The sequence below is a fragment of the Mandrillus leucophaeus genome, unplaced genomic scaffold (assembly GCF_000951045.1).
Source record: "Mandrillus leucophaeus isolate KB7577 unplaced genomic scaffold, Mleu.le_1.0 Scaffold183, whole genome shotgun sequence".
Lineage (NCBI taxonomy): Eukaryota > Metazoa > Chordata > Mammalia > Primates > Cercopithecidae > Mandrillus > Mandrillus leucophaeus.
Window position 1 is genome coordinate 2,625,956 of NW_012101843.1, and position 12,445 is coordinate 2,638,400.

A 12,445-nucleotide genomic window follows, 5' to 3' on the forward strand; every position below is an offset into this window, starting at 1 on the left:
TTTTTATATATATAAATTCAGCTTGGCACTGAATTCCCTGCCCCTTTCTCCCCTTACACCTCATCAGTTTCCTACCAATTAATCTTTGATTTCATCCTTTTGTAAATCTTCTGGGCCCTAATCAATTGTTATTCAAAGTTACATTTCCTGTGGGTGTCAGATGATCAAGTAGGCTTATTACAAAATTCTCTAGAATGAAACTAATCAAAAAGGTCACAAAATATTATCTTTTGACTTTTTTCCAAGTTTTGAATAAAATTTAGGTATTTCTCATTTTCACCATAGTCCAATGCAAGTAACTCATTGTAGTAGTACAATGATTATCCCGATTTTCCAGGTGAGAAAACTGAGCCACAGTTTTAGTAACTTGAAGAGTAACCAGTAGTTAAGTAATTCAACGACAGCCACAGAATGGCTGAGCACTGGCTGTACTGGCGCTTTAGGTTATAAGAGTGAGGGAAGGCCTGCCACGCTGCAGGGTTCGAGCAACGACAATTATTTTTTCCATTGCTTTATTTCCACCCATTTATCTGGCTTCTAAATCCAAAATCCTTTTCTAAGACAGTTCACAGGGGTGGAGGGAAGAGCCTGGGCTGAGCTCCACATCAGGCTGCCTTTGCTAGCTGTGCTGTCTTGAGCAAGTCATTTATTAATTAGCTTCCTGGCCCTCTGTTCTTCGCTTGTAAAATAGCTGGAACCGCCTTCTCGGAGAGCAGGTGCTGGTGGGTGGCACTGGGGTAAACTCACAAAATAACCGTTGAGGCCGGAGGCGGTGGCTCACGCCTGTAATCCCAGCACTTTGGGAAGACGAGGCGGGCGGATCGCTTGAACTCAGGAGTTCAAGACCAGTCTGGGCAACACTGTGAGACCCTATTAATACAAACAATAACAATAATAACAAAAATCAGCCCGTCGTGGTGGCACTCGCCTGTGATCCCAGCTACTCCGGAGGCTGGGGTGGGAGAGTGGCTTGAGCCCAGGAGGCGGAGGTTGCAGTGAGCCGAGATCGCGCCACTGCAGTCCAGCCTGGGCGACCGAGTGAGATCCCGTCTCTAATAAGAAAAAGACAAAAAACACAAAGTAACCATTGAAAGATAGCGTCGCTGGTTGGGTTCACCACATCCCAGCGCAGGCGGGAGCAGGCTGTAGCAGCTTTAATTAAGTGTGCGTAAAGAAAGCTGTTTTCCATCTTCCTTGGCACCGCCTCCCACTTCAGTCCCCTCCTCGGCCCCGCCCCAGCCCTTCCCTCGTTGTCATGGAGGCTCCAGGACGCCACAGCGGGATAGTTCTGCTCCCGCGGCACCAGAGGCGGGGCACGCTATGACGCATGCGCTCGCTTCGCTGCCCTGGCGCCGCGGTGGCTGCCGGGACTGAGCTCCTAGCACCAGATCGGGAAGTGGCGGGCGGAGTCCCGGGTCGAGTCGTCGCCTCAGCCACCGCCGCCGCCGCCGCCGCCAGTGGCGAGACCCCGACCTGGCGGGTCAGCGCTGGGCGTGCGTGCGGGCAGGCGGGGGCGCTGACGAGGAGCAGGAAGAGACTGCATTGCCGGCGTGGGCAGCTGGCCGAGGCGGAGGCGCAGGAGCTGGGCGGCGAGTCGTGAGAGGCTGCCCTCCTCACTCAGGTAGGGGCTGCGGCCGCCGGGTGAGGGGCGCGGAGCCCCGGCCTGCTGTTCCCCAGGATCCAGGCGCGCCGCCGCCTCCCGGGAGGCTGAGCGTGACCTCCACCCCACGGGAAGCTGGGACCGCCGTTCTGGAAGCGAAACACCGAGCACGCGAACCGTTCCCCGGAGCATTGTCTTTAGGCCGGAGGTTCATTGAGCAAACTTTTGGGTTGGAAAGAGGGAAAATTCGCTGTTTGCTGCCTGATTGTGCCTCTTCCAGGCCTCCAAGTTCACGGGCGCGGTAGCCAAGCGAACCACGTGTGGAGTTTGAGGAGCCACGGGGTCCAGCCAGCTCAAGGCTGTGATTTAAAATGATGCTTGTACGCGGACTGCTTTCTGGGCTACCTTTTGGAGACTTGGTTTGTGATGATCCCTAAACTTTAACGGTAGTAGTTGATTTCTGCAGTCTAAAGACGTTTTCCACAACAATGCTGCGGCCCGCTTTCCGCCCACCTCCTCACTTCCGTCATTTAAGGGCGAAGCAGCCCGTTTTTCATGGCCGGATCCTGAGGTGCCAGGGACACTAACGAGGCTGGGAAAAAGTAAAACAGAGGGGAGGTAGGAAGGTTGAAAGAGGTCGAATGATGGCAAGAATCGTGGGCTTGGAGGCAGATTTCAGTTTAATTTTTGGGTTTTCCATATCTGCCCGCGGAGGCACCAGCCAACTCCTTGAGTTGTGATAGTTTTGTTTAATTGTAAAATGAACATGGTGATGTAACCTGTTTACTACATAGGTGGGTCCAGAGATCTAAAACGTACTACACATATTGAGTAGTCTTTGAAAAAGGAGGAAAAGTTAGGCGGAGCACGTGAAGACATTGCGAAGCCTTCTGCTCTAGATGCCTTTGAACGTTCCCGAACCTCATAGGTGGCCTTTGTTTTAAAGGCCTTTACCAGCATTCCAGGTCTGTTGTAAGGAGCACTTGAGTTAGGAGTCAGGAGGTTTGGGTTCTGGCCCTGGCTCTTCCATCTGTGCGACCTTAACCAGACAGCTTCACTTCAGATTTCATGTATTAAAATAGGAATGACACTAATACCTGTTTGCTCCTGGAGTTGCGAGGGTCAAATACTGTAAGCATTTAGTTTGTTGTAAACTGTACGGCTTTATTTACATCTTTTTTTTTTTTTTTTGTCAGACAGAGTCTCGCGCTGTCTTCCGGGCTGGAGTGCAGTGGCTCGATCTTGGCTCACTGCAACCTCCACCTCCCTGGTTCAAGCGATTCTCCTGCCTCAGCCTCCCGAGTAGCTGGGATTACAGGCGCCCGCCGCCACGCCCCGCAATTTTAAAAAATTTTTTAGCGGAAACGGAGTTTCACCATGTTGGCCAGACTGGTCTAGAACTCCTGACCTCGTGATCCGCCCGTCTCGGCCTCCCAAAGGGCTGGCATTACAGGCGTGAACCACTGCGGCCGGCCTATTTAAATATTTTAGAGTCGTTTTTTAAAAGTCCAGATTAAGATCCTGCCTTTGCAACGTGAAATAATAAGACACAAATGTTTCCTGTTCTAGAAATTTACAATCAACTTGTTGCCCCCACCTTCTCACTTAACAATTCTCCTTTCTTGTTCTTGGCCCCACGCTTTCCCTCCTCCCAAGGCTGTCTCCTACCTTCCTCAGCGCAGTAAATCGTTCTCTTCTTTCAGATCCAACTCGAAATAGTAATACTGAAATGACATATGTTTTTATGACTTTACTATTTAAAAAATAACACACGTTTTCTCATTCTTACAATTGGGCTGGATGTGGATAGCTTTCGCAGCGTCCTCATTTTACTTATGAAATTGAATGTAGAGGCCTTGTGGGTTGCCTAGCCAGGTGGCTCTTAGGAATTGAAACTGAGGCCAGGTGTGGTGACTCACGCCTGTTATCTCAGCACTTTGGGATGCTGAGGTGGGCGGATCACTTGAGGTCAGGACTTCAAGACCAGCTTGGCCAACATGGTGAATGAACCCTGTCTCTACTAAAAGTACAAAAATTAGCGGCGCGTGGTGCTTCGCACCTGTAGCCCCAGCTACTCGGGAGGCTGAGGCAGGAGAATCGCTTGAGCTCAGGAAGCGGAGGTTGCATTGAGCCGATTTTGCCCTACTGCACTCCAGTCTGGGCGGCAGAGCAAGACTCTGTCTCAAAAAAAAAAAAATTGATACTGAGAGAAGGCAGGTTTTTGATTCACTGTACAGTGATTGTTCACGCCTTAATTGGAATTCACTCTCATTATTTCTTACTAATGCTTATATTTTAAATTTTTAGCTGAATGCTCCATTTCCTCAAATCTAAGCAGCACGCAGACAAGGATTTATCCTCCATAACCTTTCAAAGCTTAGAGCACAGTGCCTCACAAACAGAAGACGTTTAATAAAGGCTTGTGAAACCAGTAATAATGGGACCAGAGCAATTTAAAGATGTTGTTCCTTGTGTTGTTCATTTAACATTTATTGAGCTATCTGTGCTTAGAAGCTTTCAAAGTATGAGTCTTTTTCCTCCCAGCTGACCCTAGTCTTAACAGTGTCAAATTCATTTATATAGTCAGCTTGAGGTCTTCATAGACCCTCTGCAAGGTTCTAGCAGAGTTCAGAAGAGAGGAGTGTTTAGAATTCTTCTTGGTTGACCTGTAGCTTCCCTGGTTGTACTGAAGTTGCTTAGAGTTGTAATTTTAGAACTGGACAAACAACCACAACATAGAAGTTGCCTCAAACCACCTCCCTCCAAATTGGAAATTTTCTGTAGACTTTTATTTTTTTATTTTTTTATTTTTGAGACAGAGTCTTGCTGTGTCACCCAGGCTGGAGTGCAGTGGCGGGATCTCAGCTTACTGCAACCTCCGCTGGACTCAAATGATTCTCGTGCCTCAGCCTTCTGCGTAGCCAGGAGTACACGTGTGTGTCACCATGACTGGCTAATTTTTGTATTTTTTGTAGAGATAGGGTTTCACTATGTTGCCCAGGCTGGTCTCAAACTCTTGACCTCAAGTGATCAACCCACCTCAGCAACCCACCTCAGCCTCCCAAAGTGCTGGGATTACATATGTGAGCCACTGTGCCTGGCTCCCTGTAGACATTTCTAACAAATAGTATAATAATTCAGCCTCTTCATCACTTAATTATTAAGAGTTCACCAGTTTTAAAAATATGCTGTTTTATTTATAAGCAGTTCTGATGGTTCTCTTTTTTTGCAGTGAGCCTAAATCCACCTCCTTTGAATTTCTGCCCTGTAGTCCTCATGTTGTTTCTACAGCAATGTTGCCCAATAGAAATATAATGGGAGTGGGAAGTATGAGCCACACATGTAATTGAAAATATTCTAGGCTGGGTGCAGTGGCTCATGTTTGTAATCCTAGTGCTTTGGGAGACTGAGAAGGATTGCTTGAAGCCAGGAGTTCAGGACTAGCCTGGGCAACGTAGCAAGACCTTATCTCTAAAAAGTTTTTAAAAAAATTAACTGTGTGTGGTGGTGTGTACTTGTAGTCCTAGCTAGTCAGGAGGCTGGGGTGGGAGGATTGCTTGAGCCCAGGAGTTCAAGGCTACATTGAGCTATGATCACGGCGCTGTACTCCAACCTGGGCAACACAGTGAGACACTGTCTCTTAATTTTTTTTTTAATAGCCATATTTTAAAAGAAAAATTGGTGAAATTAATGTTAACATTTTGTTTAACCCAGTATATTCAAAATAGTATCACTTCAACATGTAATGAATGTAAAATATCTTGTTAGTAATTAAAGTTTTTTTCTTTATACTAAATCTGTGAAATCTTGTGTGTTTCTGCACTTGAAAGTCCATGTTAATTCTAACTAGCCACATTTCATGTGTTTAATAGGCACATGTGGCTAGTGGCTACCATATTGGACAGCACAGTTCTGGAGCTTTAAAGAATAATTCTGTTTCTTTTCCTCCTCCTTCTTCCTTTTTTTTTTTTTTTTTTTGGAGAAAGGGTCTTGGTCTGTCACCCAGGCTAGAGTGCAGTGGTGTTATCACGACTCACTGCAGCCTTGACCTCCCAGCCTCAAGCGATCCTCCCACTTATGCCTCCCGAGTAGCTGGGACTGTAGGCACACATCACCATGCCTGCCTAATTTTTTGTAGACATGAGGTTGTCCAGGCTCATGTCTCATTTTGTAGACATGAGGTAGACCACGTTGTCCAGGCTAGTCTCCAACTCCTGGGCTCAGGCAGTCTACCCACCTCGGCCTCCGAAAGTGCTCGAGCCACTATGCCTGGCCTCTTTTTTTCCTATAATGGCTAGTACAGTGCTTGGCATGTAATGAGCACTATTGAAATATTTATTTGAGTGTATGAATAAGTGAATAAATACAAGTGCTAGAGAACTAATAATAAAAGGTAATTTTGTTTGGGAAGTAACTTGTTGAGATCTATGGATTTAGAGTGCAGGTTTGAGTGACTTGAATTTGTATTAAAGACACTTATTTTTTCTTTGTAGCATTATGGATCCAAGCCTGTTGAGAGAAAGGGAGCTGTTCAAAAAACGAGCTCTTTCCACTCCTGTAGTAGAAAAACGTTCAGCATCTTCTGAGTCATCATCGTCATCGTCGAAGAAGAAGAAAACAAAGGTAGAACATGGAGGATCGTCAGGCTCTAAACAAAATTCTGGTTAGTAAAATTGGTTAGGACTGTTTGGTTTTTCTTCAGATTATTCAGGAGGAAACCATTTAGTTATGGCTAGTTCATTTTTCAGTTCAGCTCTCCTGTTGATGGGCACTTTGTTGAATATAAAGGATGAGACAATAAGAGAATTTAAGCTCTTAGAATGTTAATAGTCTTGTGCTGTAGTTGAAATTTAGGTTATTACCTCTTTAAAAAAAACTTTATTCAGGTTAAATTTACATACCATACAGTTCATTCATTTTAAGTGTACTGTTCAAAGATGTTTCATAAATTTACAGAATTTTGCAGCTGTTATTACAGTCCAATTTTAGAACATTCCCATCACCCCTGAAAGATCTGATGTGCCCATTTGCAGTGACTTTTCCCACCCCTGCCCCAGAAAACCAATAATCTGCTTTCTGTCTCTATATGTTTGCCTTTTCTGGATATTTCCTATAAATGAAATTGTATAATAAGTGGTCTTTTGTGTGTTGTTTTTTTTCACTTAGCATATTTTTGAGTTCCATCCATGTAGTATGTGTCAGTACTTCATTCCATTTTTATTGCTAAAGAGTATTCCATAGTATGGATATATGTACCACAGTTTGTTTATCCGTTCACCAGTTAACGGTTATTTGGATTATTTTCACTTTTTGACTGTTTTGAATAGTGTTGCCATGAATATTCATGTACAAGTCTTTGTGTAGACTTACCTTTTTATCTCTTATGGATAGAGACTTAGGAGTAGATTTCTGGGTCATATGTCGAATTTATATTTAACCTGTTAAGAAACTGCTAAAATAGCTGTACCATTTTACATTTTCTCCAGCAATGTATCAGGGTTCCAGTTTTTTCTCATCCTTGCTGTTGCTTGATATTCTTTGTCTTTTTTATCTTAGCCATTTCTGTAGGTGTGAAGTGCTATCGCTGTGGCTTTCATATGCATTTCCTTAATTAGTAATGATGTTGAACATTGTTTCATGTGCTTATTGACTATTCATATATATTCCTTGGTGAAATGTCTATTCAAATTTTTTTGCCCATAAAAAAAACTGAGGTATATTTCCTCTTCCTATTGATTTAATAATTCTTTATATATTCTGGCTATCATTCTTTGATCTGATATACATTTGCAAATATTTTCTCCAAGCAAATGCTTGTCATTTTACCTTCTTAATGGTGTCTTTGTATGTACAAAAGTTTTTAATTTTGATGAAGTCCAACTTACCAGTTTTTTTCTTTTATTATTTGTATTCCTGGTGTCGTATCTAAGAAATCTTTGACACAGGTCATGAAAATTTATTTCTGTGTTTTCCTCTTAAGAGTTTTGTAGTTTTAGCTCCTACATTTAGGTCTATAGTATGTTTGAGTTGATTTTTGCCTATGGGTTAGCATAAGGGTCAAAATTTATCTTTTTGAGTGTTCTTATGGAGTTGTCCCAGCATCGTTTTTTGAAATGATGATCTTTTCCCCTGTTGAATTGCATTGCACCCTTGTTGAATATCAGTAGACCATAAATGGAAGAGTTTATTCCTGGAGTCTCAATTTGGTTCTGTTGACTTCTATGTGTGTCTTTATGCCAGTATTATTTCTCTTGAGTGCTGTAGCGTTGTAATTAAGGTTTGAGACTGAGAAATGTAAGCCCTTCAACTTTGTTCTTTTTTATTTCAAGAATTGTTTTGGCTTTTCTGTATAAATTTTGGGATCAGTGTATCAACACCTGCAAAAAAGCCTGCTGGGATTTCCATAGGGATTGAATCGAATCTATAAATCAATTTGGGGAAGAATTGCCATCTTAACAATATTAGATCTTCCAGTCAATGAATGGATGGCTTTTAAAAAATTTTTTTTGTAGAGACAAGATCTTGCTCTGTTGCCCAGGCTGGTCTCAAACTCCTGGCCTCAAGCAATCTTCCTACCTCGGCCTCCCAAAGTGTTGGGATTATAGGTGTGAGCCATTGCACCCAGCAGTTATTTTATTCTGATTCAATTTCATTTATGAATAAAATTGTTTTCTTTGATTTTTTTTGGGTTGCTCATTGCTAGTATATAGAAACGAGTTTTTTCATACATTGATCTTGTATTCTATAACCTGACTGAACTTGTTTTTTATTTCTAGTAGTTTTTTGTGTGGTTTCCCTAGGATTTTCTACGTCAAGATTATGTCATCTGTGAATAAGAACAGTTGTCTTTCTTTCCAGTGTGAACTTTTAAATTTTTATTTATTTTGCCTGTCTGGACTGGCTGTTTGTTGGATATTTCTGCAGGTTTTTGTACATGCCCTTTCCAGTTGAAGGTCCCCTCTATTTCTAGTTTGTTGAGAGGTGGGTTTTTTTGTTTGTTTGTTTTCTTTTCTTTTCTTTTTTTTTTTGAGATGGAGTCTTGCTCTGTCGCCCAGGCTGGAGTGCAGTGGCGCAATCTTGGCTCACTGCAAGCTCTGCCTCCCAGGTTCACACCATTCTTCTGCCTCAGCCTCCCGAGTAGCTGGGACTACAGGCGCCCACCAACACGCCCGGCTAATGTTTTTTGTATTTTTAGTAGAGATGGGGTTACACTGTGTTAACCAGGATGGTCTCGATCTTCTGACCTTGTGATCCACCTGCCTCGGCCTCCCAGAGTGCTGGAATTACAGGCGTGAGCCACCACGCCCGGCCTTTTGTTTGTTTTATTTTGAGACAGGGTCTTACTCCGTTGCCCAGGCTGAAGTACGCGGCGTGATCATGACTCACTGCAGCCTCGAAACTCCCTGACTCGAGCGAGCCTCAGCCTCCCCAGTAGCTGAGACTACAAGCACATGCCCACCACATTTGGCTAATGAAAATTTTTTTTTTTGGTAGAGGGTTTTTTTTTTGGTAGGGGGTTTTACTTTGGTAGAGGGTTTTTTTTGGTAGGGGGTTTTACTTTGTTGTGCAGGTGGGTCTCAAACTCCTCGGTTCAAGGGATCCATCCCCCTTAGCCTCCCAAAGTGCTGGGATTATAGGCATAAGCTACCGCATCTGACTGTCGAGAGTTTTAGTCATAAGTGGGTACTGGATGTTGTCTGATGCTTTTTCTGTATCTAATGAGATGATCATGTTCTCACCCTTTAGTCTATTAATATGGTATATTAACATTAATTGATGTTTAGATGTTCAAACAACCTTGCATTTATTCCTGGAATAAAATCCTACTTGGTTATGGTGTATAATCGTTTTTATTTGTTGTGGTATTCAATTTGCTGGTATTTCGTTCAGGATTTTTGCATCTCTATTCCCGAGGAACTTGATCTGTAGTTTTGTTTTTCTCTGGTGTCTCTCAGGGTAATTCTGGCCTCCTTGAACGATTTGTGATGTGCTCCCTTTTCGCCTATTTTCTGAAAGAGTTTGTGAAACTTTGTTATTTTTTAAAATGTTTGGTAGAATTCACTGGTGAAGCCATTTGGGCTTCAGCTTTCCTTTGTGGAAAATTCTTTGTAAGAATTTTTTCTTTTCAGTTTACTCAGATTTTCTATTTCTTTTTGAGTTAATTTTGGTACTTTGTGGCTTTTTAGGAATTTATTCATTTTATCATTTACATTATCTAAGGGTTTTCAAAGTATTCCCTTATAATCCTTTTGATTTCTATAAAGTCAGTAGTGATATCCCCTCTTTCTTTTTTTTTTTTTTTTTTTTTTTGAGGCGGAGTTTTGCTCTGTCGCCCAGCCTGGAGTGCGATGGTGCGATTTCGGCTCACTGCAACCTCTGCCTCGCAGGTTCAAGTGATTCTCCTGTCTCAGCCCCCAGAGTAGCTGGAATTACAGGCGTGTGCCACCATGCCCGGCTAATTTTTGTATTTTTAGTAGAGACGGAGTTTTACCATGTTGGCCAGGCTAGTCTTGAGCTCCTGACCTCAGATAATCCCCCTGCTGCTGCTTCCTAAAGTGCTGAGATTACAGGCTTGAGCCACCGCACCCGGTGCCCTCTTTCATTTCTGATTTTAGGAATTTGTGTTTTCTCCCTTTTTTCTTGATCAGTTTGGCTAAAGGTTCATCAATTTTGTTGATTTTTTTCTAAGAACCAACGTTTGGTTTCATTGGCTTTTCTGTTTTTTTTTTTTTTTAATTTTATTTATTTCCACATCAGTATTTATTATTTCCTTCCTTCTGCTTGCTTTGGGTTTAGTTTACTCTTACATTATTATCTTTTAAACAATGTCAGTCACTTAATTTACAGCTGAAATTGTTTAGCTACTTCAAATTGTAGTAATAATAATTTCTATTGATGTTAATTTTTTACATATCCTACAAGCTGTTTTAATAACTGATTTTAAAGCAAAGATTTTTTAAAAATCAAAGTAGGCCTGTCATTCTTATAATATATGTTAGGTTTGTCATTCCATTGAATTTTACTTAGAATTAACTCATTGTAAACAGAAATGTAAAAAACTGTTTTAAACATTAACATAGCCACTCTTAGGCTTAAGCCACTTGAGCCTTTGACCTGCTCAAGAATGTCTTTGCATTTTGTAGTTTAGGTTACAGGTATAGGGTAGCGAATTTCATCTTCCACACAAACAGGTCCCGGTTCAACAGCAGGAAGAGCCTTTCTAGGGCTTTACTTCTCTTTGGTTGGCCAGGGTTTTCCCTAACAGTCAGGATAGGATAAACTGTGTTGTGGTAAGAGTCCCAAAAATCTCAGTTTCTTAAAACAACAAAAGCTTGTTTCTCCGTCATACTACATGTTTATCATGGTTTGGCAGGAGTCTTAGCTAGTTATAGTCACTCAAGGACCCAGGCTGATGGAGCAGCTGGTAGCTCAAATGGTTGTGAGCTCTGTGCTAGCAGGAAAATGAACTCTGGAAGAGCTTGCACTAGCAGTTAAGTGCTGTGGCCTGGAGGTGACACACGTCACATCCTGTCACAGCTGATTGGCCAGAGTTAGTCACAAGTCATTCATTGGCCCAAGTTATGTTCCCAACCATAGGGGTCTCTGAAGTGAATGCTTTCCTTAATGAAGAGAGCTGGAAATATTGGGTGTAAACACTGAAGGCTACCATGCCACTCTAGTTCAGGCCATGATCATTGGACTGCTAGATTAGCTGTTGATCAGGTCTCCTGGTTTAGCTGCTTTCGTGTTCATTCTTCATACGGCAGTGATTTTTCTCGTTAGATCATGTTGCTTTCTGCTCAAGCTAATCGTTACTGTTTTTTAGATACAGTCCATGTTTTACTGCAGGCCACGTGTCTACCTGATCTGGCCTCTAATTATCTCTTAGGCATGGTATCATGCTGTTCTCCTTGTACTCTGTCCTAGTGATACTGACTTGTAACTCCTCCAACATGCTTTATTTTCTCTTGCCTCTTGGCTTCATATTAATATTCATATTATATCATAATATTCATATTATTTCCTCTTCCTGGAATATTATTTCTTATCTCCTACCCTCTTTTGGTTCTGTCCTATTAAAGTTTCAGCTTAAAAGTCATATTATTCTCATTCTTCAGTGTGAATTCAGTGTATAACCTTTGAGTTCCCGTAGCACTCTTTCTGACAGAGCTCCCAATGTGCTCCATTGTAATGACATGGTTCCTTGTTTGCCATTCTGCCCTCAGTATCTGGCCCAATTGCTGACATGTAGTAAGCACTCAATAAATATTTGTTGGATGACTAAATAAATTACAGCATAGGGTGGGGGAGAAAGTTGATAATGTACACTATTAAAAAATCTGGTTATTAAAGGACTTGCATACTTCCCATCTATTGCCAAGAATCCAACGTTCATGAAAATGTATATGGTTTTAACAGTGCTCAGTTCCTGGTTACCAAAGTATTTTATATACCCAAGCTTCACAAGTCCTTTTAAAGTTGGTTATGTTATTTGTGTTTCTAATGTGAGAATAAATATAAAAAAAACTTTGTGGAAGAGTTATTTCAGACTGGCAGTTAAAATTCTTTTTTTTGTTTGTTTGAGATGGAGTTTCACTCTTGTTGAGGCTGGAGTGTGATGGCGTGATCTCGGCTCACTGCAACTTCTGCCTCCCAGGTTCAAGTGATTCTCCTGCCTCAGCCTCCCAAGTAGCTGGGATTACAGGGGCCCCACCCCCATGTCTGGCTAATTTTTTTTTTTTTGTATTTTTAGTAGAGATGGGGTTTCACCATGTCAACCAGGCTGGTCTCGAACTCCTGACCTCAGGTGATCTACCTGCCTCAACCTCCCCAAGTGCAGGTGTG

The 12,445-nt window shown here is 42.3% G+C and overlaps 1 protein-coding gene across 2 annotated transcripts in view; it reads left to right on the plus strand.

Moving 5' to 3' along the window:
• Positions 1-1,362: 1,362 nt before the first annotated feature.
• GTF2E2 (general transcription factor IIE, polypeptide 2, beta 34kDa) overlaps positions 1,363-12,445 on the plus strand; it is a 101,911-nt gene continuing 90,828 nt past the window's right edge. The window contains exons 1-2 of one of the 2 annotated variants that reach the window (XM_011977730.1): positions 1,363-1,621; positions 6,094-6,263. In XM_011977730.1, the coding sequence (XP_011833120.1) occupies positions 6,098-6,263 (166 nt within the window). In that variant the 5' untranslated portion in view covers positions 1,363-1,621; positions 6,094-6,097. Of the gene's footprint in view, positions 1,622-1,981; positions 2,020-6,093; positions 6,264-12,445 lie in introns of those variants that run through there. The other variant, XM_011977731.1, reaches the window with a different exon arrangement.